Source organism: Ustilaginoidea virens, chromosome 1 (assembly GCF_000687475.1).
Source record: "Ustilaginoidea virens chromosome 1, complete sequence".
Lineage (NCBI taxonomy): Eukaryota > Fungi > Ascomycota > Sordariomycetes > Hypocreales > Clavicipitaceae > Ustilaginoidea > Ustilaginoidea virens.
In genome coordinates, this window is record NC_057316.1 from 4,235,422 (window position 1) to 4,257,487 (window position 22,066).

General features: G+C 54.4%; 8 protein-coding genes across 8 annotated transcripts; 3 read left to right on the forward strand and 5 right to left on the reverse strand.

Annotated features, from left to right (window-relative positions):
• Positions 1 to 884: 884 nt before the first annotated feature.
• On the reverse strand, positions 885 to 1,634 carry UV8b_00942 (uncharacterized protein; the record flags this gene model as incomplete). The annotated part of the gene is made up of 4 exons (XM_043138440.1): positions 885 to 975; positions 1,080 to 1,148; positions 1,299 to 1,339; positions 1,452 to 1,634. 4 exons carry the CDS (start codon positions 1,632 to 1,634, stop codon positions 885 to 887), a joined length of 384 nt encoding a protein of 127 aa, XP_042994374.1.
• A 2,415-nt stretch (positions 1,635 to 4,049) lies between these two features.
• Positions 4,050 to 6,167, forward strand: UV8b_00943 (uncharacterized protein; the record flags this gene model as incomplete). Its single annotated transcript, XM_043138441.1, has 5 exons — positions 4,050 to 4,218; positions 4,400 to 4,550; positions 4,645 to 5,615; positions 5,728 to 6,011; positions 6,129 to 6,167. The coding sequence occupies 5 exons, from the start codon at positions 4,050 to 4,052 to the stop codon at positions 6,165 to 6,167; spliced, it is 1,614 nt and encodes a 537-aa protein (XP_042994375.1).
• A 681-nt stretch (positions 6,168 to 6,848) lies between these two features.
• UV8b_00944 (uncharacterized protein) lies at positions 6,849 to 7,604 on the forward strand (the record flags this gene model as incomplete). The annotated part of the gene is made up of 2 exons (XM_043138442.1): positions 6,849 to 7,125; positions 7,249 to 7,604. The coding sequence occupies 2 exons, from the start codon at positions 6,849 to 6,851 to the stop codon at positions 7,602 to 7,604; spliced, it is 633 nt and encodes a 210-aa protein (XP_042994376.1).
• Positions 7,605 to 8,007: 403 nt separating this feature from the next.
• On the reverse strand, positions 8,008 to 9,624 carry UV8b_00945 (uncharacterized protein; the record flags this gene model as incomplete). The annotated part of the gene is made up of 4 exons (XM_043138443.1): positions 8,008 to 8,432; positions 8,691 to 9,084; positions 9,215 to 9,441; positions 9,612 to 9,624. The coding sequence occupies 4 exons, from the start codon at positions 9,622 to 9,624 to the stop codon at positions 8,008 to 8,010; spliced, it is 1,059 nt and encodes a 352-aa protein (XP_042994377.1).
• Positions 9,625 to 10,197: 573 nt separating this feature from the next.
• UV8b_00946 (uncharacterized protein) lies at positions 10,198 to 13,346 on the reverse strand (the record flags this gene model as incomplete). Its single annotated transcript, XM_043138444.1, has 12 exons — positions 10,198 to 10,284; positions 10,378 to 10,488; positions 10,659 to 10,839; positions 10,933 to 10,939; positions 11,013 to 11,123; positions 11,495 to 11,598; positions 11,663 to 11,678; positions 11,732 to 11,974; positions 12,030 to 12,401; positions 12,461 to 12,674; positions 12,750 to 13,271; positions 13,341 to 13,346. The coding sequence occupies 12 exons, from the start codon at positions 13,344 to 13,346 to the stop codon at positions 10,198 to 10,200; spliced, it is 1,974 nt and encodes a 657-aa protein (XP_042994378.1).
• A 963-nt stretch (positions 13,347 to 14,309) lies between these two features.
• UV8b_00947 (uncharacterized protein) lies at positions 14,310 to 15,355 on the reverse strand (the record flags this gene model as incomplete). Its single annotated transcript, XM_043138445.1, has 4 exons — positions 14,310 to 14,377; positions 14,529 to 14,661; positions 14,750 to 15,016; positions 15,344 to 15,355. The coding sequence occupies 4 exons, from the start codon at positions 15,353 to 15,355 to the stop codon at positions 14,310 to 14,312; spliced, it is 480 nt and encodes a 159-aa protein (XP_042994379.1).
• Positions 15,356 to 17,073: 1,718 nt separating this feature from the next.
• Positions 17,074 to 19,269, forward strand: UV8b_00948 (uncharacterized protein; the record flags this gene model as incomplete). Its single annotated transcript, XM_043138446.1, has 3 exons — positions 17,074 to 17,557; positions 17,642 to 18,042; positions 18,118 to 19,269. The coding sequence occupies 3 exons, from the start codon at positions 17,074 to 17,076 to the stop codon at positions 19,267 to 19,269; spliced, it is 2,037 nt and encodes a 678-aa protein (XP_042994380.1).
• A 500-nt stretch (positions 19,270 to 19,769) lies between these two features.
• On the reverse strand, positions 19,770 to 21,319 carry UV8b_00949 (uncharacterized protein; the record flags this gene model as incomplete). Its single annotated transcript, XM_043138447.1, has 3 exons — positions 19,770 to 20,644; positions 20,766 to 20,930; positions 21,130 to 21,319. The coding sequence occupies 3 exons, from the start codon at positions 21,317 to 21,319 to the stop codon at positions 19,770 to 19,772; spliced, it is 1,230 nt and encodes a 409-aa protein (XP_042994381.1).
• Between the last annotated feature and the right edge of the window lie 747 nt (positions 21,320 to 22,066).

Genomic DNA, 22,066 nt, shown 5'->3' on the forward strand with positions numbered 1-22,066 from the left:
TGTCATCCGGCGATGGCGCCTTGGTAGGAGGTAGTAGCTGGTACCTGAGGTACCCAAGGTTCCCAATGTGGCTGCAACGCGCTGTGGAGGCCGTGGCCAACCGAGCGGCGGGCGACTTCGCTCGGCAGCCACACCACTGCGCAAGCAAGCACGAACGGAGCTATGGGGGCATCGGGACCAATCAGGACAAGTGCGGCGCGAGGGGCTGCGCAGGTGGGCGGGGCCGCTTCATCCGGCGGTGGCAGCCGGTGGCAGCTGGCGACCGGGCCACCGGCCACCCGGCGACTAGTCACCAGTGGCTTTCTACCTTAGGTACCTATGTAGGTACGTAGCTGCCATGTACGGAGTAGCCGAGTACATGGGCTGCCTACCTCGTAAGGAATGTGGACGCTCTGGATTCCGTGCAGAGTACAGCCGGGTATCGAGGATCGAGTATCGACTACAGCATCTCTGTCCTGTCCCCGACTGGAAGGGAAGGCAACATGAATGAACCGCTCCATGGGTCCGTCGTCGAGCCGCAGCCCACAAGCTCACTCATCCATCATCCATCATCCATCATCCATCATCCATCATCCACCATCCATCATCATGCGTGGATCCGGCGGCGCGGCAGCCGGCACAGCAGATCCAAACGGGCAGCTACAGCCTACGACGTGTCGGGCAGAGAGAACCAAGTGCGCACAAAGCTGCAGAGACAACAAGGACGTTGCAACATTGAAAGCTTATACGAATCGAGGCGCCACCAGATTCGTCAAAGGACTGTGGTGTAATAATTCCAACTGCCCCATGTCCCCATGCCCACACACTGGCGTGTACCATCTCGCCAACCTGTGGCAGCCATTTCCTCCCCCCCAAGAGTTCCGTCTGCTAGCATGCTCTCCAGCTCAGCAAGTGGTGACTTGGCCGTCTACCTCGACCGACTTGACGTCTTGGTTCGCCTCCAGGGTAGTAATGGCGTCCTTGTCAAAGGTTACGCTGTGAATGAATTTGCAAAAGCGTGCTTTTGGTCAGTCGGTCTTTTTCGGCGTCCCAGCAGCACGTTGGGTCATTGCCGGGTGCGAGCGTAGGGAAGCACATACGAAAACCCCTTGAAGAGGGTGTACTCATGACCGATAACGCCACCTTGCTCGACGGCTTGTTGCTTGGCGCTGGAGATGACACACTCAAGTCAGCTCCTGACGGGCTCATCCGGGCTCATCCGGGCTCATCCGGGCTCATCCGGGCTCATCCGGGCTCATCCGGTTACGCATGGGCTTTTCGGCGGGTAAACAAAGCGCATCGTCAAAGAGTCCACATACGCCTTGACCTGCTCGTCGGTGGCATCATCTTTCAAAGACACCTATCATCAGAGACGGGCACTCTGTTAGCAAGCAACGAGCGGAGCACATCTGTGTGCGTTGGGGGAAGGGGGGGGGGGGGGGGGGGAAGGATGGTGACGAAGCTGTACGTACAATGTAGGAAGGCATTTTGGCAGGGCTGGATGTCGAGAATCTGTCGACAATAGGATGATTCTGTAGATTGCTCTGTAGAATGCTCTGTAGATTGCTCTGTAGATTTCTCTGTAGATTGCTACGTAGGTTGTTGATGCGAGGTGGAAAATAGCGCAGCACGGAAACGGGCGGCCGGCGAGCCATGACGATGACGAATGCGTCGACTGGCTGACTGCATGCTGCTACCTGGGAGGGAGCACGTGTACCGGGGTGGCAGAGCGGGGGATGCGAGCAAGCAAGTCGCACCGATTAGGTCATACTTGATTGAGGCTAGCGCTCCTTGTGCTCTTGCGCTGGGGCGGGAATGACGCAACGTACATAACACCTCGTGCAGCGGGGCTACGGAGAATACCGGAAACGGGGCTTCGTGCGGGTTGCGGGCGGCCAATAAGGATGGAATGATGGCCGGGGGGGGGGGACTAGAGGCTCGAGGCCGTGGTTCGCATGCAAGTCTTACGTCAGTCAAGCTTATCCTGGCGCACTGTGTTGCGTACCTAGGTACGGAGTACGGAGTACCTAAGCTTGAGCTTGGCAAATGAATTACCAAGCAAAATGAACGGGCTTGTTTTAAAATGTCCGACATCATAAAGGGTACGGCCATTAAAGGTGCGGGGGTGCCTTAGGTGCCTAGAGGTAGGTACCTAGGTACCTAGGTAGGTACCTTACCTAGCCTTCACCCGTCAAAGGAACGCCCCCTCTACAAAAATTAATCTTCGCCTATAAGAGCTTAGCTCCCATGTTGCCCTCGGAGCTTGGAGAGCGGATCCGCAACCCGCACAGACTCGATTGTTGCGCACTCCAACCCCGTCAGACAGACAGCCGAACATGCATCGGCTTCTTCTTCGCGTGAAGGGACTAGGTGCGTTGGGCAGAGGGGGTTTCACGTTTCAACATGTCACCAGACGTCACGTCACACACAAAGACACCAGGCGACGTCGTATAAAAGGGGGTGCTTGGCCGGCTGGCGACTGGCGACTGGCGACTGGCGACCTGCTTAGCCCTAGCACCAAACCTCTGTCTCTGGTTCTGGTTCTGGTTCTGAGGACTTGGATGGCTTTTCTCAGTGCTGAATATGAAATGGCCCAGCCCCAGCCAGGTAGCTGGTACGGCGGTACAGGGTCCTGGCCCCACATCCTATGTTCCTCGCGCTCAGGCGCTGTCGGCGCTGTCGGCGCTGTCAGGCGGGGCCCGTCTGACACTGTGGAGACGACGTCTCCTCCGGCAGGCACGAACGAACAAGGGCCAGGACCAGGGCCAGGGCTGGAGGAGTCTTGGAGCAAGGCCAAGAACCTGTCATCGTCGTCGGCGCAGATAGAGTTGATTGCAGCTGGGTTCGTCCGACGACCATTTCGGTGACCTCTACTTGCCTTTGGGTCGGTTAGGTTAAGTTCGGTTGGGTTCTTTTGGGGAAAACTCCGCACTCCGCCGAGCCAGCTGCTAAACCGAATACGACTTGGTACCTGTGGGTGGGTGGGTACCTACCTGTAGGTTAGGTTAGGAGGTAGGTAGGTAGGTAGGTACTTCTCGTTGGGTGAGGCGGGTAGGCGGGCGGTCATGTCGAAAACTTTGCCCATCAACCGAGTGGCTCATTATGTGGCAAACGGGCCGGCCGACAGCGCAAGAATCGAACGGCCTTTGCGTGACGAAAAAAGCCACTCCACTGGACTGTCCCGTTGGCATTGACAGCAGGGCATCGGGCAGGGCGCGCCCGGCTGACTGCTTGTTGGTTGCTTGTTGGTTGCTTGTTGTGGTTTCGAGGCACGTTGACGCGCTTACTCGGTGCGCACTGCGCTTGGTCAAGGGCTGCTGCATGTCTGATTCCCCCTTACCTCCGGTCGCCGCACCTTCCTGGGTACACATATGTACCTACCAAGGGAGGGACACGGTGGGTGGCAGGCGTCTGTCTGGTGGTTGGTTATATGTACGTACATGTAGCAATCCCTCCCTCCCTCCTTCCGCCAGGTCCAAGGTGCAGGCAGGCGTGCCCCGTCCGCAAACACGTCAATTCCTTTTCGCTTGCCATCCATCTATCCATGATCCATTCCATCCACTCCATCCCATCCTGCCGTCCATCATCCATCGTCCATCCATCTCGTGCTTTGCGTTGCGGAAAGCCGCCTTGTCTCTCGTCGCGGTTTTAGCGGATTTTGTCGGACATTATTGTGACAACCAACCAGACGACAAGACCCTTTCCCAAAGAGGGAGGGCAAATAAGACAAGGTAAAAGAAGAAGAAGAAAAAAAAAAATAAAAAAAAAATAAAAAAAAAACCAGGGAAACAGATAACAGACAACGGAAAGGGGGCAGGAAAGAAGGAAGGAAGGAAGCAAGCAAGCAAGCAAGCAAGCAAGAAAGGAAGGAAGCAACGAGACCGCAGACAGCTGATCACGGACCCGCTTCCGCACCCGCACCCGCACCCGCCTTGCCGTGTAAATCAATCTCGTCGACAAAATTTCCTCGTCGGCTTCGCTGACCACCACCAACCTATTCCCCTGCCAGAAGGCCTCAGTTCTTCGTACGTACGCGACGCGACGCATCAACCCAATCGCAGTCGCCCAGCATGGACGGCAACGCGACTCCTTCAGCTTTTACTTCCATGCTGGTCAGCTCCACGGGCAAGCCCATCCACATTCCTTCGCATCTGGACATTGTCCGCGAAGCTGTCACGACCACTGGCTTCTGGACCATCCTGTTGACCCTCTTTGCTGCGTGTGTAGTTTATGACCAGAGTATGTGCTCGACTTGGCCACATCTTCTTTCTCAAACTGCACTGCACTGCACTGCACTTGTCGCCCATATATATATATCTATATGTACATATATACACACGTATATATATACATGAGGGCACGAGTCAAGCCGCACGCCGCTGGGAATTTCCCCTACTGACAGGTTACCTCTGCCCAACAGTTAGCTATATCCTTAACAAAGGCTCCATCGTTGGCCCGACATGGAAGATGCCCTTCATTGGCCCCTTTCTGCAATCCATGCACCCGAAATTCGACGAGTATTATGCCAAGTGGGCGAGCGGTCCTCTCAGTTGCGTCTCGGTTTTCCACAAGTGCGTCATCATATCACCTGCTTCGGCGCATCCGTCTCTGGGGGAACCAGTCGGCAGCCTTGCTTGGGGCTAACGCTTGGGGTTTGCACACTAGGTTCGTCGTCATTGCTTCGACCCGAGACATGGCACGCAAAGTTTTCAACTCTCCAATGTACGTGAAGCCGTGCGTCGTCGACATCGCCCACAAGCTGCTGGGCCATGATAATTGGGTCTTCCTGGACGGCAAGGCGCACGTCGACTTCCGAAAGGGCCTCAATGGTCTCTTCACGCGCAAGGCTTTGGAATGCTATCTCCCTGGCCAGGAGGAGGTCTACAACAGGTATTTCGACAAGTTTGTCAACATCACCGAGGAAAACGGCGGAAGGCCGGTGCCCTTCATGCCCGAGTTCCGCGAACTCATGTGCGCCGTCTCTTGCCGAACTTTTGTCGGACACTACATGTCGGACGCTGCTGTCAAGAAGATTGCCGACGACTACTACCTCATCACGGCCGCTCTGGAGCTCGTCAACTTTCCCATCATTGTTCCCTTTACCAAGACATGGCACGGCAAGAAGGCTGCCGACATGGTCCTGGGCGAATTCGCAAAGTGCGCTGCCAAAAGCAAGGTTCGCATGGCTGGCGGCGGCAACGTCACCTGCATCATGGACGGCTGGGTTCTTCAAATGATGCAGTCTGAGCGATGGCGCGAGGCCGAGGCCAACGGCCAAGGCACCGAGGAAAGCATGGACAAGCCTTGTCCTCTCCTTCGAATGTTCTCCGACTACGAAATCGCGCAGACCATCTTCACCTTTCTCTTTGCCTCCCAGGATGCCACCAGCAGTGCCGCGACGTGGCTCTTCCAGGTTACCGCACAACGTCCCGACGTTCTCCAACGTGTGCGCGAGGAGAACATGCAGGTCCGCAACGGCGACCCCAACGCGGAGCTCAACATGGACCAGCTCGAATCCCTCACTTACACGCGCGCCGTGGTCCGAGAGCTGCTCCGATACCGACCGCCCGTGCTGATGGTGCCTTATCTTGTCAAGAAGCCTTTTCCCATTACCGAATCGTACACGGCACCCAAGGGTGAGTTCCAAAGTGCCCATGATGATGCACACTCCCCAAAATGCTCTCCATCTCAGAGCGCGGCCTGCGAAATTTTTTTTTTCTTCTTTTGGGGCTAACAGACGACTGCAAGGATCAATGGTCATACCCACCACGTATATGGCTTTGCACGATCCCGAAGTATACGACAACCCAGACTACTTTGATCCCGAGAGATACTACTCTGGAGATGCCGAGGTGAAGGGTGCCAAGAACTATCTTGTTTTCGGAACGGGCCCTCACTACTGCCTTGGTCAAGTCTATGCTCAGCTCAACCTTGCCTTGTTTGTGGGCAAGGCGGCCTGTCAGCTGAAGTGGACTCACCACGCGACGCCCTTATCCGAGGAGATTAAGGTGTTTGCGACTATATTCCCAAAGGTATGGATAAGCACATCCTCTTTGCTGGTATTTGCACCGTTGTCGGAGAAGGTTGGAAGAGGGGGGGGGGGGGGGGGGGGACGGCGAGAAAACCAGAGCACTGATTTCAGCACATAGGATGACTGCCCTCTCACTTTTGAGAAGCGTGAGCGGTGAACAAGAGCGACCCAGTAACTGGCAATGGGTGAGAAGAGGGGGCAGAAATTGCGGTTTGCGTTGGACGGAGTCGACGAGTCGACGACGAGCCTGGAGTGGTAATTAGACAAGTTGTAATAACCCTGCATGTTTCGGAGCATTTGTATATATTCTTTGGGGCGACAAGCCCGGGCTTGTGGGAGTTGAGCTGAGTTGCTCCTCGCCTCCTGCTGAAGGACGCTGCTTGCGGTCCGGTTGGTGGGCCAGCAAATTCTAATGACTAATAAATACCAGGTTTTGACGATGATTGCACAAGGCAACATGAAATGAAGATACATGTACGGAGTAGCCTTCCTTGTACAACTGTTGTGCCCTGGCTGTCGCTGTAGGCTGTCGCTGTAGGCTGTCGCTGTAGGCTGCAACATTGTGACAGCGTTATGTACCTACTATTGACGTGCGGTCTCGGAGTATGTATGTACATGACTGCCAAGTGCCACCGAGTGCCACCAAGTGCCAGCCAACCGGCAAACACCCACCAGCAACCAACCACCCGACAATGAAACATTGACATTTCCGTCCTCCATCCCACAACCAAAGGCGCCACCCTAACATCCTCTTTGCTTGAACCCATCAATAGCACCATAACCATCACCATCACCAGCACTCCTGCCAGCGATGCAAAGGCTCCAAGGTCCCACCACCATGATCCCCCGGCGACTCGCCCCGGCGGCGCTGCTCCCACGCGCGGTCCGGCCTGCGGTTGCGCCCGCCCCCTTTTCTGTCCACGCTCGCCCATCCTCCTCCACCCGTCCGCCTGCCACGCTTCGGTCCTGCGCAGCCCCCCGCCTGCCGGGGCGTCTGCCCGCCAGGCAGCACCGCGACTACTCCACGGCCGGCCACTCCAGCAAGGCGTGGAGCTTCGACGAGGTGCGGAAGCTGGTGGGCGCGCGCAGCCGTCCCTCCGACGTGGTTCTCGTCGGTACGTCCCAGCCCGGCCCTCCCCCCCCCCCCCTTCCCTTCCCCAACGGTGTGGTGCGTGCGTGCGTGCGTGCGGCTAACCGAGACGTGTGTGCGCGCGCGTGTTTTTGCGGATGCGAACTAGATGTGCGGGAGCCGGAGGAGATGGCGGGCACGGGCAGGATCCCCGGGGCGGTCAACATCCCCGTCAGGGGCGCCGCGGGGGCGTTTGCCATGTCCGAGAGGGACTTTGAGGACGCGTACGGGTTCGCGCGGCCGGCGCGCGAGGGCACCACGCTGCTGTTTTACTGTCTGGCGGGCGTGCGGGCGGGCGTGGCGGCGGCGGCGGCCACGGAGGCTGGGTGGCGGGCCGACGTGTACCCCGGGAGCTGGCTGGACTGGGAGGCCAACGGCGGGAAGGTTGCCAAGGTCACGCGGAAACGGGGGGGAGGCGAGGCGGAGGCAAGGGGGGGAGGGGAGACGGACGCGGCCCGCAAGTGAATTGAGGAGTTTGGCCTGCTCTGGGCAGCCCGGCATGACACGACGCGAATTTTTGGGGCGAGATTTGCCATTGAACGGTGTTGGACAAGCAAGCTGGGGCGGACTAGACTGTACAGCAAGAGGTAAATATGAAAAATAAAAAAATAAAAAAGGGGGGGGACCCTTTCTTTTTGGGAGCTTCCTCGAGACTCGCCGCCGCAACGGCCCTTTTCTTGGTCCGACTCGGGTAGAACAAGAACCTCTTTTTGAAACCCTGAACCCCCCTTTCACCCCCTTCTCTCCCAGAGATGCTCGCAGCTTGGGGCACGAAAACATTCAACCTTACGGACGGGCCAAACAAGACGCCGTTCCCCGACTCCATCCCCCCCCCACCCCCCCCCCCCCCCCGGGAGGTCTTTGAAGCTTAAAAGGAAAAAAAGGCGGGCTTCCCGGGCTTCTCCGCAGGGGGGTGCGCATCGGGTTTCTTCGCCGCAGGGCTGTTGTGCGCAAAGAAGAGGATCTTGATGGTGATGGCGAGGCCGGCGTGGAGCAGCACGACAACGACCAGCAGCACCTTGCTGACCTGGCGATCCGTGGCGCTGAGCACGGGATACAGGTTGCGCAGCAAAAAGGCGACCGACATGCCGAAGCCGACGGCGACAAAGGTCCAGTTGAGGATCTCGATGGGCGACCAGCTGATGATGGCGACGGGGATCCAAATCAGGTTCGAGTAGCCGTAGAGGGCCCAGCACTCGAGCAGATTGGCCGACTCGCTGCCGAAATAGCGCAGCGCAAGGAAGAGGACCATGGGGATGAAGAGAGTGTACCCGTAGACGAGGCCGGCGGCACCTGCGCACGTTGGCAAGAATGCGGGTTAGCTCGCGGCTCTTCTTTTCGATCCCCCGTCTTCCCCCTCCCCCCTCCTTTGCCCCTTTCCCCTTTCCCCTCCCCTTGCTTCTTGCTTGCACACAGTGGCAGATCATGGCCATCACCACCATCACCATCAGTTGTCGTTAACCACCCCGGGCACAGGCTGGGGCTGCCTTTCGAATTCCACGGCACAGAATGGAGCGGAAAAGGAATATAAAAAAAAAAAAAAAAACGTACCGCTCAGTAGCCGGAAATCATAGGCAAACTGCGTGGTGCCTCTCGTTGACAGCCAGTCGCTGATGGTGCCGCCCAGGAACAGGATCAAGACGACGGTGGTGGCGATCCAAAAGGGCCCGTACAGGTCCGGGTTCCCCTCGAGGACGTCGAGGAAGTTGGCGCGGGGGAACAGCGCGGCCCAGCAGCGCTGCAGCACGGCCGACGTGTCCACATCGAAGAACTGGGAGTAAAAGGACACGGACCACAGGAAGCGCTTCGACGGCGACGAGGACGACGCCGTCGCCGGCGGGGGGAGGCCGGGAGAAGCGTTCTTGCGCCCGCCATGGGACGCCTCGTTGAAGTTGGACGTGTGGAACTCGAGATCTTCTTGGAGATCAGTGTGGCCGAGATCTCCCTGGGGTCAATATTAGCAGGTTCCTCCTGGGGGCAAAAATAAATAAATAAACAATCACTGCCGAGCCAAGCCAAGAGTTGAGGGCAAGGCTTCCGGGAAGCCAGGGGCAGGCAGGCAATCGTTGACTTGCCTCGTCGTCCACATCCACGACGGCGTCGTAGCCCGATCCCGACATGCTGGTGGTGGTGGTGTTTGGTTCAGGGACTGGACGGCGCGCTCTCACTCGGGCAGGCGGAAGCGGACCTTGTGAAGCTTGGCCGGCGGGCTGGAGCTGCGAGGTCCGAGGTTGGATGCCGCTGCTGACGTTGACGTTGACGTTGACGTTGATGTTGGATGTTGACCTGTTGGCCTGTTGGCCTGAAACTTAAAGTCACGCCCGCTGGCAAGGGAGGGACACCAGAGATTGTGCCAAGTGGAGCTGTGGAGAGCTGCATTGCACATGTGCACTGCGACGAGATCTGACTACGGGTGCTGGCAGGGGGACCCGCATCCAAGTACCGTGGCTGTCCGCACTTTAGCCGACGAACCACGACCAACCATTTGACACGAACGCGAACGGCAGGACGAGGACTGGCTAGCTTGACATAGCATGACATTTGATGGCAGATAACTCGGGAGTCGGATAAGGCAGTTTGTTCATATGAAATGGTAACATCTTGGACCAACTCTTAGACCTTGTTCACGCACGAAGCGGCTGCATGCACTGTCTCGGAGATTTGATCGGATCTACGGTACCTCCCCGCCTCAAACAATCCCCTCAAACAATACACCGTGTCCTCGAGGGCATTGTTGCACCCAAGAACCCTTTCACCGCGTCAAATTCTCCAACGGCCCAGGGCTCACATCAACTTGGTCGACATGTTCTGCGAGAGCGGTTGGCAAGAGCGCAACACGACAAAGCAGAAAGGACAGAATGTTCCTCCGTTTGATTGCGAAAATCTCATTCAAAGGGGCATCATCGAAATGGCATTGCCTGAGCTGAATATGCTAATGAAGAAACAAGGCCAGGCTTGCGACCGTGAAGCGTCCTGTTTCTCGGCCATCCAATCCCCCAGAATAACAACAGGTCCAGACGCCACCCCCCACAGGTAGAAAAATAAATAAACCAAACATTTACTTGAGCTTCTTCTTGGGTCGGAGCTGGTTGGTGTGGCCGCACTTTCGCTTGCGGCAGTTGGTGGCACGGGGCGGGAGTCGGGCCTAGGCACCGTTGTTAGCGACTTTGCAGCGATACATTCGCCATTCCCTGCAGAGGTACGACGAAACCACCAGGCGGCACGGCACGGCACGTACGTAGCACTTGCGGCAGATCATCTTGTCGCAGTTGAACTTGGAGGCCAGGGCCTTGAGCGAGGGCTCAATAATACCACCTCGCAGACGGAGCACCAAGTGCAGAGTGGATTCCTGTTCGACAAGTCGAGAAAACGTATCAAGTCAGCCTTTATGAACCCCCAGTCTCGGCTCGGCCGCTGCCTCTTCCTGTCATGACGGCCAAACCCCCCCTTAGCTCCGACGTTTTTTTTTGGTTTTTTTATTTTTGCTTTCCATTTTCCCGACGAGTGAGGCCGACGAACCTTCTGAATGTTGTAGTCGGCCAGGGTTCGGCCATCCTCCAGCTGCTTGCCAGCAAAGATCAAACGCTGCTGGTCGGGAGGGATGCCCTCCTTGTCCTGGATCTTGGACTTGACATTGTCGATCGTGTCGGAGGACTCGACCTCGAGCGTGATGGTCTTGCCCGTCAGGGTCTTCACAAAACTATGTCCGCCGCGGTTAGTTCCCTTGGTCCCAGTTGACTAAACTCGGAGGATTCGTTCGACTCGGGCCCCCTCGCAGAGAATTCGAGCTTACATCTGCACTGATTAAATATGTCAGTCAGTATCTTCAATCCATGAATGCTTTTGCGACGTCGCATCGGTCGGACAACTTACTCTTTGCACCTGATTTTGTGCAGCTTGACGATGTGAGTTTTCCTGCGAGTTGAGCAAAGTTCTTGCGCGGAAAGTTGGTGGGGCTCAAGGAGGTTGAACAGACCGAAAACCCTAGGTCATGTGGAAGGTCACGTGCAAGACACCGACCAACTCGGCTTTCGCTCCCCCCTCCCGCCGAGCACAACTGCAGACATTTTCCGTACACAAGAGCAGGCTGTAGTCGAGGATGCTTTGAATCAATAGCTACCTTTATTACTACTATCAAGTGTTACTGCGCCTAGAAATGTCAGGCGCAACGCGCGTCAACGCCCAAGAGAGCAGTGCGTTTCCTAGCCGCAATACTCCGTATACCAAAGGTCTTTCCCCCGGCGCTCGGGGCTTTTCCTTTCCGGATTATCTGATCAGGTTCTAGATAGGTTATTGAAACTTAGATTCAAATAGCCCCTAGCGTAGTATAATAGTATCAATGATACTCCGTATACCTCTTCGCTCTCGCGTCTGAGGAGGTGCCTCTCCACGTTCAGTCTCTTCGCCTCTAGGACATATCACCTGCAGGTTCCTCCCTTGTCCTTCCTGAGCGACAGTCCTTTCGCCATGATATCATCGCTTGCTCCAGAGTATAGATGGCCCGTGTCATTGCATAGACTGACAGCCCGATTACATTACCTTGCATGTGTTAGCCAGGGACACGTCAAAATCAAGGCACATCAGATCCCTACCGATTGCCTGGTAAAAAGTATAGGCCTCGGAGGATAAATCTTCCCTGGCTCGGAATGCCTCGTAAAGTGTCGCATCCTGTTTCGATTCTGCATGACCTGCCTTTTCGAATCTGCTCGGCTCGACAGCCTGTGCAAGTATGTGGCGGGCTTGGTCGTCAATTCGCTCATCCGGAATATCCAGTACAGGCGACGGAGACTTTGGTTGAGGCTCGGTTGGGAAAAACCGGGTGAGTGAATTGGTTTCTATTTATGCAGTTAGCCTGGAACACGAACTTTGCAGCCATTTGTCGAGTCATACTAGTTTCCGCCAATGTCGCCGATAACTGGGCCATGTATGTGTTGAGGCCTTCATCGTCCAGATCAACGATTTGAGAGGGAGTAATGTTCTCAAAATACCGATTCGCCCGACTTCTGTCGTCCGTCGGAAGACTTGCCAAGTAACCCTCCTCCCACTTTTCCCAGCTAAATCGTGGCATGAGAGCCTTTTCCTTGTTCAAGAGAGACACTTGCCCGGGGTTGAGTGGAAAGCACAGTTTTGTTGATACAGCCAGGAGACCTAGTAGTCGTACCTCCGGATGGTCGACTGGGGAGATCCTGGATTTTGAGACGGGAAATCCAAAGTCGTATTTTAGGTTGGTCGCGAGTCTCTTGGCTACCACGATTGACTCGACTACGAGCGCTGATTAGCATTGTTTCAGCTTTGTTGTGTAGGAACGGACTTGGCATTACTTGGTAGGGCAAGCTCCTTTGCGAACTGAACCAACATGGGTATGAAATTCAGCTCGGGAAATGTCATGTCGTAGTTCACTTTGTAGGAAAGTACCAAGTCTATGGCCGTTTGGTATAAAACTTCTCCACGCAGACCTGAGCAAGACGACGTTTTCAGGACAGTTGCGTACGGGCTGGGCATTCGTTCTTGCATTTCCCGAGGTAGTTCGTAAAACTAAAGGGCGCGCTTATTCAGGTCCAGGGAAAAGCGAACAACGGCCACCGTGGGGGGGGGGTTCATGGAACATACTGCTCGTAGATATGGCATGCTGCCGTTGGCGGCCCATTTGCGAAGATCTGCTAAGCGTGTTGGTATTCTCAGGAGCACGCATGCTAAATAACATAGAACAATCGTCTCCGGTAGTCTCGGCGTAGGCCAAGATGAGCCACGCTCAGGATCCCACTTTTGCGCTCTAGAGCGCGGTCTCCATGACGGCTTTGCATCTTCCTCGGAATCAGTAGGTTGAGAGCTAAACACTTCGATTTCCGTGTCCGAATGGTCGGCTTCCGCAGAAAGGGAGCCGTAGCCGCGGAGACGAAGATCCCACAGGTCTCGAAGAACAGTTTCCGTTTCCATCTTGTGACCTTTATCACGGACCAAGAAGAGAACTTGTTTGCGCAACAGGAGCTGGACAGCCTCGATATACAGCGTTTTGCCTTGCTGACCGACCAGTTGACGCTTCTCCGTCCCTCGAGCGGCCTTCTCCCGCCTTGCCACGGCCCCCATCTTTCCTGCATCTTCTTCATCGTCAAGATCGAACTGTATAAATCCCTGGCAAGTCCGTTTCAGATTCGTAGATCATGACGGGCACGAGCATGCTCTTTGGGTAGTGGTACTGACTTCCATTTGATGGCCCTTGGAACAGAATCGTAGGCCATCCTGAAGATAGAATCGTTGACTTCCGCATTCTGGACATCGCTCCCCCTTTGGCATCCTGCGCATCTCTCTTTGTCCTGCCATGACTGGGTGGGGGGGGGGGGGGGGGGAGGGATTCTTGTCGCGCCAAAGACTGGTGCCTCACTGGAACAACGGCACTTGCTTCATAGCTACTCGCACATCTGCAAGTAAGTGAGCTGGCAGAGCTGGCAGAGCTGATACATGGCTTGCTTGCACTGCAAACGAACCGAAACGGAAAAAGCAGACTTATGCCACAGGGACAGCACAGCTTATGGATGTCGCAGGGTAGATGGCATTGCACTTGAACAAGCTGATGTTGGGTTAAAAAAAGGGCCTGACCCGCCCGATGTTCCCATCACGGTAGATGATTGGCCACCCTGAAGTAGGAAGAGAGAGAGAGAGAGGCACGGCCTATGACTTAACAAGATGATGCTACTAGTTGAATGCGTAAAGCCAGTCATTTGTCATTTGGTGTGGTTTTCCCACTTTCCAACGCCTCCTTGTCCAGGTTCTTTCACACACAAAAGGTTATGCCGGCGACAGCAATCTTGAAACACAGCCATCATATCTCGTCCTTTCTTCTTTTTTTTTTGGAGGGTATGACCCTCCCGCCTTCAACTACCTAGAAAGTTGCTGGCTTCTTCCAAGAGTCGTTTCAGAAACAAAGGAAAATTGTTTATAGCGCCAACGCCTGGACTGTTTTGTAAGTAACCAGAGTTGTAGCTAGCTAATACAATCCCGTTCATGTATATCCTCGCACGCGTTGACCCAAACGTATTGCCCCTTGCATATCTAATGTGCCAAGAATCGTGGAAGCCAATGTTCCCTCTTTTGCCTAGATGGTACAAGGACGAGTTTGTGCCAACCCTTGAAGCAAAATTCCCTTTGTGCGTGGAGCCTTGATCACTTCCTTTACTGCTTCGGAGCTTCCTTGGCTTCAACTGCGGCCTCTTCACCCATGGAGGTAAGGATGATGACGTCTGTCACTAGCATTAGCGACTGCATCTTTTGAAGACCTCGACGGCGCTATTGAGAAACGAGGGCATTCTTCTTCCTTCTCCTCCCCCGCACGCAAAAGACGAGGATGGAAAAAGAGACGTATTGATCTCGGCACACTTCTGCAATACTTACTGGTGTCCTTCTCATCAACCTTGAAAAGCTTGGTGATCTTCTCACCAATCTCACCGTCGGGCATTTTCACATCGTCCTTGGTGTCACCATCGTCGTTCATAAGGGAAAGGAAGCCGTCATCAGAAATATCGAGCTAGTCAAGAGTCTCAGCATTCATCATCGCACATAGTAATCGAACACACATGTTCAAACCGCGCAAGCGGTAGGGATGCGAGACTAACCAACTGGTACTCACGGCGGGTGACGTTGGGAACGTCCATGTTGTGAGTGGAGGGAGAGAGATCTTCGTACTTCTTGCCGGTGAAGATGTCGAGAGCGACAAGGTGGACCTTGGCGTGACCGTGCTTGCCGGTCTTGGAAGTAGACATATCGACGATCTTGCAGGGTCGGCCCTTGATGACAACGAAGCCGTTCTTGCGCAGGGCAGAGCACTGCATGGGGAAGGTCAGGGACGCGCCAGCGTCGGCGGAGTCGAAGGTAACATCATGCTACACCAAGTGGCAAATTAGTCCAAAGGATCCAGGCGGCATTTTCAACGCCCATCACGCGGCAGGCAGGCTTGCGCGATTGTCGAGTCGAGCGCCTTGCCTCGGCGATAATCACGGTCGGCTGCTTTGCTGCTTTGCTGCTTTGCTGCTTTGCCGCTTTGCTAGGTTGCTGGGTTGTTGTGCTTTGGGCCCAGCTTTTTGCTGCTTTGTGCGTGTCGACGTGCGTGGGGCAGGCACAAAGCATTGATGCGGGGTGATTTTCTCGCTGGCCCAACTGGTTGGCGCAGGGCGCAATGCGCAAAAAGGAGCAAGGCCCGGATTACGTACCTCTTCAGCCATGGTGATGAATTGCGCAAGAAAGCGGACTGCGAGAAGCAAAAGGAGAGGAGAGAGACGGCCGTGATAGTCTGACACCGAAAAGCAGTGGAGGTGCTGAATAGTGAGTGGGTGGAGAGAAAGGGAAAAAAAAAAAAGGGTCGAAATAAGAGTGGGAGAAGAGAGGGAGAGGAAGGATGGAGGGGAAAAGGTGCGCCGTCCTGATTTTTTTTCTTGCACCGTCTGATTGGGCCCTGGGGCGGGTACCAGGAGGAGACCCAGGCGAGGCTAAGAGGCCTGGCCGACCTAGGTACCTTATCTGTACCTCGACGAAGAGGTGGCCTGGGAGAAGTCCGAGGCTCAAGTTTGACAATGAAGGCAGCCCGGTTTGATGATTGACTTGGCAGGGTCGAAAGTCCGGGAGCCAGGACAGCATCGCAGACGAAGACGAAGACGAAGACGAAGACGAGACGTCAAGACGCTTTCGCAAAGGAAACGCAAGCAGCACTCAGCTAAGAACCGGGCGAACTGTGGCATGGGCTCCTTGGTCTACTGGTCTCAGCCAGATCACAGATTCAGCCAGAACAAGTCCAACATTTCCAGTCGCCGCCACTGAGCTTGGGGCAGCCAAAAACAAAAAAAAAAAAAAAGAAAAAAAAACCAAAATGGCAACAGGTTTTCCAACAGACGGGGAAACAGAGCTCCCATGCGAGATGACGACCGGAGCAGGTAGTTTTTCCCACGATCAGGGTACCGAGCCACCAGCCGATAGCCGATCTGACAAGTGCTGGAGCTGGCAGTTCTTCATCGCCAACAAAGTGGCAAGGCCCTCTTCAAGCCGGGTCACGTGCAACGCGTGCAACTTGAACGGCAACTGCGGTGCACTCGGCTCATCTTCAAATGCTGTCAAAAGTCTGGCACTTCCAGATTCCCGAATCTACAATCTGCAGCTTATTATGTAGTTACCCATTGTTACGCTGCAAGGTCTTTGGCGTCACTGGGTCTGGGTGGGACGGCAATGCTGAAGAGGGGCGGCCTGGGTCAAATTGATGGCTGGCTTGAAGGGCGCCGTGGGGGTTAGGTTAAGTGAGGGCCAGAGTGACAAGTAGCACAAGTAGCTAGGTACCTATTGATCTGTTGATTTGTGGGTTGAAGCGTGCGTAACTCGAGTGGGGAACCAAGTACAGGTACCTAGGCAGGCACCTAGGTCCTAAGCAAGCTGCCTGATGTTTTGCACCTTCATCCGATAATCCCGTGCAGGTTCCACTGCCTGCCCAAGGTGCTTACTTAAATTCATCTAGATAATCCTGCTCCATCATTTCAGCGACATGATGCGACGTGATGCACACGAGGTTGCCTGATACGCCCAACTTTGTTATCGACAAGCGCCACGGCTTCTCAAGCTCAGCCTCGCAAACCCAGCCAGCCAATGAGCGCGCTGCACCCGCGTGCATTCCCCATGTGAGACATGGAGCTGTATAGCCTTGTCGCCCTCTCCAACAAGTATTGCAAGCTGGCATCCAACATACTGTACCTACCTGTTAGTACATACAATCCTGAACATTGCAGCCGTGGTTCCCGGGGCTCCTAAAATAATGACTGAGCACGCCGCATTCAAGCATCTGCCCAAAGTGCGCAGGTAACCAAGTCCAAGCCCATGGTTGAAAGGCAAAGTCGCCTCGACCTCCTCGAAACACAACATATTCATTCGCAAGGTTCAATCTCCTTGCGCCCAGCCCAACATGTGGCTCGATCGACTGGCTGGCTTTCCGTCGAGTGCCTCTGCCTCTGGTCAATCGACTCCACAACTTGGGAGTCGATCGTATTCTCCTCTTCCGCGCCGGACGTCAAACTCCCTGAGTCCTTACGTCACCTCCCAAAGAACTGGGCATTCTCCTCGGAATTCTTCCCTGTCCCTCGTGACCAGCGACTCGTCTTCATCGCTGCTTACCTGTTCTCGTCGCGTAAACGGATCCTCGTTGCGGCAAACAGCAACTACCGCCAACCATTCCGATTCGCTCGATGCTCTGGAGAAGCTGCTCAAGGTCCTCAAAGAAGCTTCTCAAGACTCCGACGGGAAAGAGGAAGCTCAAGCAGGCTCCATTGTTGAAGCAGATCTTGAGCTGGACGTCGATTTTGGGGGTCTATCATTGAAAGAACTGGTCGCCGTTGAAGGCCCTGATGATGGCGCTGCCGTCATACGACAAGCACAAGCCGGAGAAGAATGTATGGCTGGAGTATATTACCCCCAAACGAGAGGAGGGGAAAAAAAACATTGCGTGCTTGCTCAACTCACTGATGTTCATGTAGATGAAGACGAGCGAACCACGTTTGAAGGTCTTCATCGATCAATTACGGCGTGCGACGATGTCCTCAACTCTGTTCAAGTCAACTTGGCCAACTTTCGAAATGATCTCGCTGCCGTGTCAGCTGATATCGAGTCGTTACAAGAACGCTCTACGGTATTGAACCGCCGTCTTCAGAATCGCAGAGAGGTAGAAAAGGCACTCGGCCCTCTTGTAGAAGACATCAGCCTGTCTCCCGACGTCATTTCCAAAATCTCTACAGGACACATCGATGAGTCGTGGGTCAAGGTATTGTCTGAGCTGGATAAGAGGCTAGTAGCGTACAAGAAGAAGTCGTCGTCGGGATCGCAACGTAACAAGGCTTCTGAAGAGTTGGGCCCATTGTTGGAAAAACTCACATTGAAAGTAAGTGGAATGGAGCTTGCTGCCATCACAAGCATGGCCAGCGCTTTAAGCCAAGTATTCTTACAACCTCTCAAGGCGATTGAACGTATCCGCGATTTTCTGGTGGCTCAGATCAAGGCCTTACGATCTCCTCATATCAATGCCCAGATCATTCAGCAGCAGAACTTTCTCCGTTTCAAAGACCTGTACACTTTTCTTCACCAGCATCATGCAACGCTTGCCGAAGAGATATCGCAAGCGTACATGAACACGATGCGATGGTACTATCACAACCACTTCAGCAGATACCAGCAGGCTTTGGCCAGAATAAAGACTCACGCCATCATCGAAAGAACGGACACCCTGGGCCAAGAGGATATCACAAGGGTAGCTGCGGTTCTTTCAAGCGCGCGAGCTTCAGGGCCGCCGCACGATGCATTCAACATCGGCAGACGGTTGGACGTCCTCAAGACAAAAAACCAGGCGGCTCTGCCTTCTCACCTCGCTGAGGAGGACCAGGCCACGCACTATCTCGAGGTCCAATTCCGAAACTTTAACCTGGCCTTGGTGGACAACGCAACCGCAGAGTACACATTCTTGGCGACTTTTTTCTCGCCAGCCTTGTCCTATTCGCGAATCTCGACCAACTTCAACTACATATTCGAACCGACATTTGAGCTCGGCCAGGCGCTTTCCAGGACCCTCGTGGCGGATACCGTTGATGCCTTGGGCATCCTGATGTGCATCCGCCTCAACCAGCGCTTCGCTTTCGAGCTTCAGCGGCAAAAGGTACCCGCCGTGGATGGGTACGTCAACGCGACAAACATGTTGCTCTGGCCACGGCTGCAGGTCGTCATGGACCGACACAGCGAATCCGTCCGCCAGCTGGCGAACAAGTTGCCGAGCAAGCCGAATCGCTCGACAGGTGATGCCTCGAGGATGACGCCGGCTCCTCACGTCGTCACACAACGCTTTGGGCAGCTCCTCCATGGGTTCCTGGCTCTCAGCACAGAGGCCGGGGATGACGAGCCCGTCGTAGCCAGCTTACAGCGGCTTCGCTCAGAGGTCGAGGCCTTCTTGACCAAGCAGAGCTTGGCCTATGGCGGCGACAAGCGCAAGAGCGAGCGGTTTCTCTACAACAACTACTCTTTAATCTCGACGATTATTGGTGATGCAATCGGCAAGCTGGCTGCGCAACAACAAGAGCATTTCGAAAAGCTCAAAGCGACCCACAGGGGAGATGTGTGACTGTAGACATTATCAGGCTTATTTGTGACCAGATCTTCCTGCTTGGATTTAGCCACATCTCATCATTTGCACTAGAGACAGCGAACATGAGTTCTTGCCTGCATAACTGGGCTATGTTCGAGTTTTCCATCTACCAGGCTCTGATTTTTTTTTTTCAAGGCCCTGCCTCCTTTGTCTCCAAGTTCCAGTCTATATTTCTAACTCGTTTCTCTTTACCCTTCAAACCCGTACCCCCTTTTTCGTGGGAAATAAATCATACCGGGTGACTTGCTCCGCATGTGTGCTACGTCGCCAGATACTGTTCCCATTCGAATAGGCAACGCGATAATTTCGGAATGAAGCCAGCAGACTAGCATAGACCTCTCGGAAAGGAACCGGGTGAGTCTGAAACCCAAAACCATTAAAACAAAGGGGAAAGGATGCCATGCCTTTCCCGTTTTACGCCTTGTACTATATCCGCCTTTTATTGGTTGCCCACTTTTTTTTTTTCTCTCTAATGATCAATACGATGGGTTTTTGCCCCCTTTGTTAAACACTGACATGATGTAATGAATGATGGACGGACTTCGCCGCAGGTAGAGAGCCACGGTGGCCACCGCAGCCGCTAGGCCAAAGGCCTTGATCGGACGACGATATCTCCAGATGGTTGCGAATATCCTGCTTCGTATTTCAAGCCAGCGAACCTCCTGGACTTGTTCCTCGAAGAAGCCCTGGCCCTCTTCCAGGGTTTGGTCGGTGCAGGCAGCGATATCTCGGGCCGTCTTCAGTGAGCTGCGGCTGGATATTCGGCGCCAGGCGGGCAGGGACTCCGGTGGATACTTGTCGAAGAGGCCAACCGCGTTGCATATCAGAGCGTCAAGATCCATATTCGGCGGCACTCTGGCAAGTACCGCTTGCAGCATGTCAGTCTCATCAATCTCGAGGATCTCGTCCTGTCGATTTATCATAATCTGCGCAAAAACGTAGATGGTGAAGACGGGTTCCCTGGCTAGGAAAACATCGAAAAGCCGAGCAATGTCACGATATGCCTCTATGTTGTGGGCATACATGGTTAGTGTGCCCGCCAACGCATAGAAGGGTTCTATTGTAGCAATGTGTTTCCGTAATCTAGGATTGGCCCTGGCCAGAAGATCTGGCAGCAGCTTCAGCTGCGCAGTTGTTGGTCCCAGGCTCGGGAGCATGAAATCTCGGATGCGGAGGATTGATAACCTCGCAACAGCGGGGACTCGGTAAGCTGGCTGCAGGACTAGCAGGAACACTTGGCAAATGTCATGATAGCCTTGGAAGTAGCAAAGAAACGGGTGGCGACGAAGCACCTCCACAATGAGGCAGGAAAGCTCGGATTTACATTTATCCAACTGTGCGTCGGTTTTGTCTGCAAGTAACAAGCGTCTTAGTCGTAAGTAGCAGCAGCATGCCATAAATCTGGGAATTCCCTAGGCTCCCTGCCTTGCCCTACTTGAGACGCGGGGAATTAAAAGGGGGGCGGTTCGTACCATTGGGATAGTAGATGAACGATCTGTTAACGTCGAGTTGTACCTGGTCCTCATCACGATGAGGAGCCAGCTTCGTCCAGGCAACGGAAGCCTCGGAATAGTCTTGCTCCCCGACAGCATCCTCAGCACTTGATGAGTCCAGAGAAAGTCCAAGCAAAATTGGCCCTACAATGAAAACGCATATCAATATCAATATCAGCCAGCGCCGTTTTTGTGGATGGAAACACCCGGCTGCGATGCGGATGATCCGGCGAGCAGAAGAGAAGAGAAGAGAAGAAAGAGAGAGAGAGAGAGAGAGAGAGAGAGAGAAAAGGGGGGGGGTGGACGCACACACAGAGAGGGAGATGACTGGGCAAGAACATACAGGCTAACCTGCGAAGGTCATCAGTCAAGAATCCTCCAGATGATTCTGCAAGACGCGTCAGTTTCGAAACATCTCTCCATCTGCAGGCATCGAGGACTGCATCGGCTTTCTGCTGAGCGGCCCCGTCGACTTGGTGGTGGTGTTCCACATGAGCTTTGTGGGCATTCAGCATTTCCGCACTGTCCTCCATGGAAGAAACTTGAGGATGTTGCTATTGCCTATCGCCCTAGCAGTTGGAGACAATTGTCGGCCGATGTATCCAGGATAATGCTGTCCGCTGTTCATTGCAATCAAGGCCGTTGATTTCCTGGCACCACTTGCTTGATGCGTGCCAAGCTGTGTGGCGCGTCAACTTCCTCCCCCGTGGCAGAGTTGCATGGAGCTTCCAGTCTGCAGTCTGGTTTGGGGTGGCCAATGGAGTGGCAGGTACCAGCCAGGTAGGAGTAGGTGCTGCGTACCTCGGAGTACATGTACCTACTGTTGCATCAAAAGTGTGCACGCCACACAATGGGTGACTTTATTGGGGTATCGTATACTGCGATAGCTACCTCCTAAAGCAGCTAGGTACCTCCTAATCGATAATCAACCACTATCAGTCAGCAGGAACACTCGACTCTGCATGTATTAGGTTTCAGTGCTTAGAATTACCAATCCTTACTTCATGCTTTATGCTGGCCTTTGAAAATCTCAGAGATACTGCCACGAATCTCATGGTTGTGATATTCTGTTGTGATATTCTCGCGGGCGACGATTCCATCCACCGAAGTGGTTAGTGGCACCAGACTGTGCACTCGACTGTGCAGTGCAAGTGCAGTAGCTTCAGGTGCCTGGGCAGCAGCAGTAGCTGCCTGGGAAGGCTCAAGTCAAATGGTCAGTGGTTTCTTGTCTGCACAACCCACCAGGTAAAGCCCAACCTAGTAGGCCAGGCCTCAAGCTA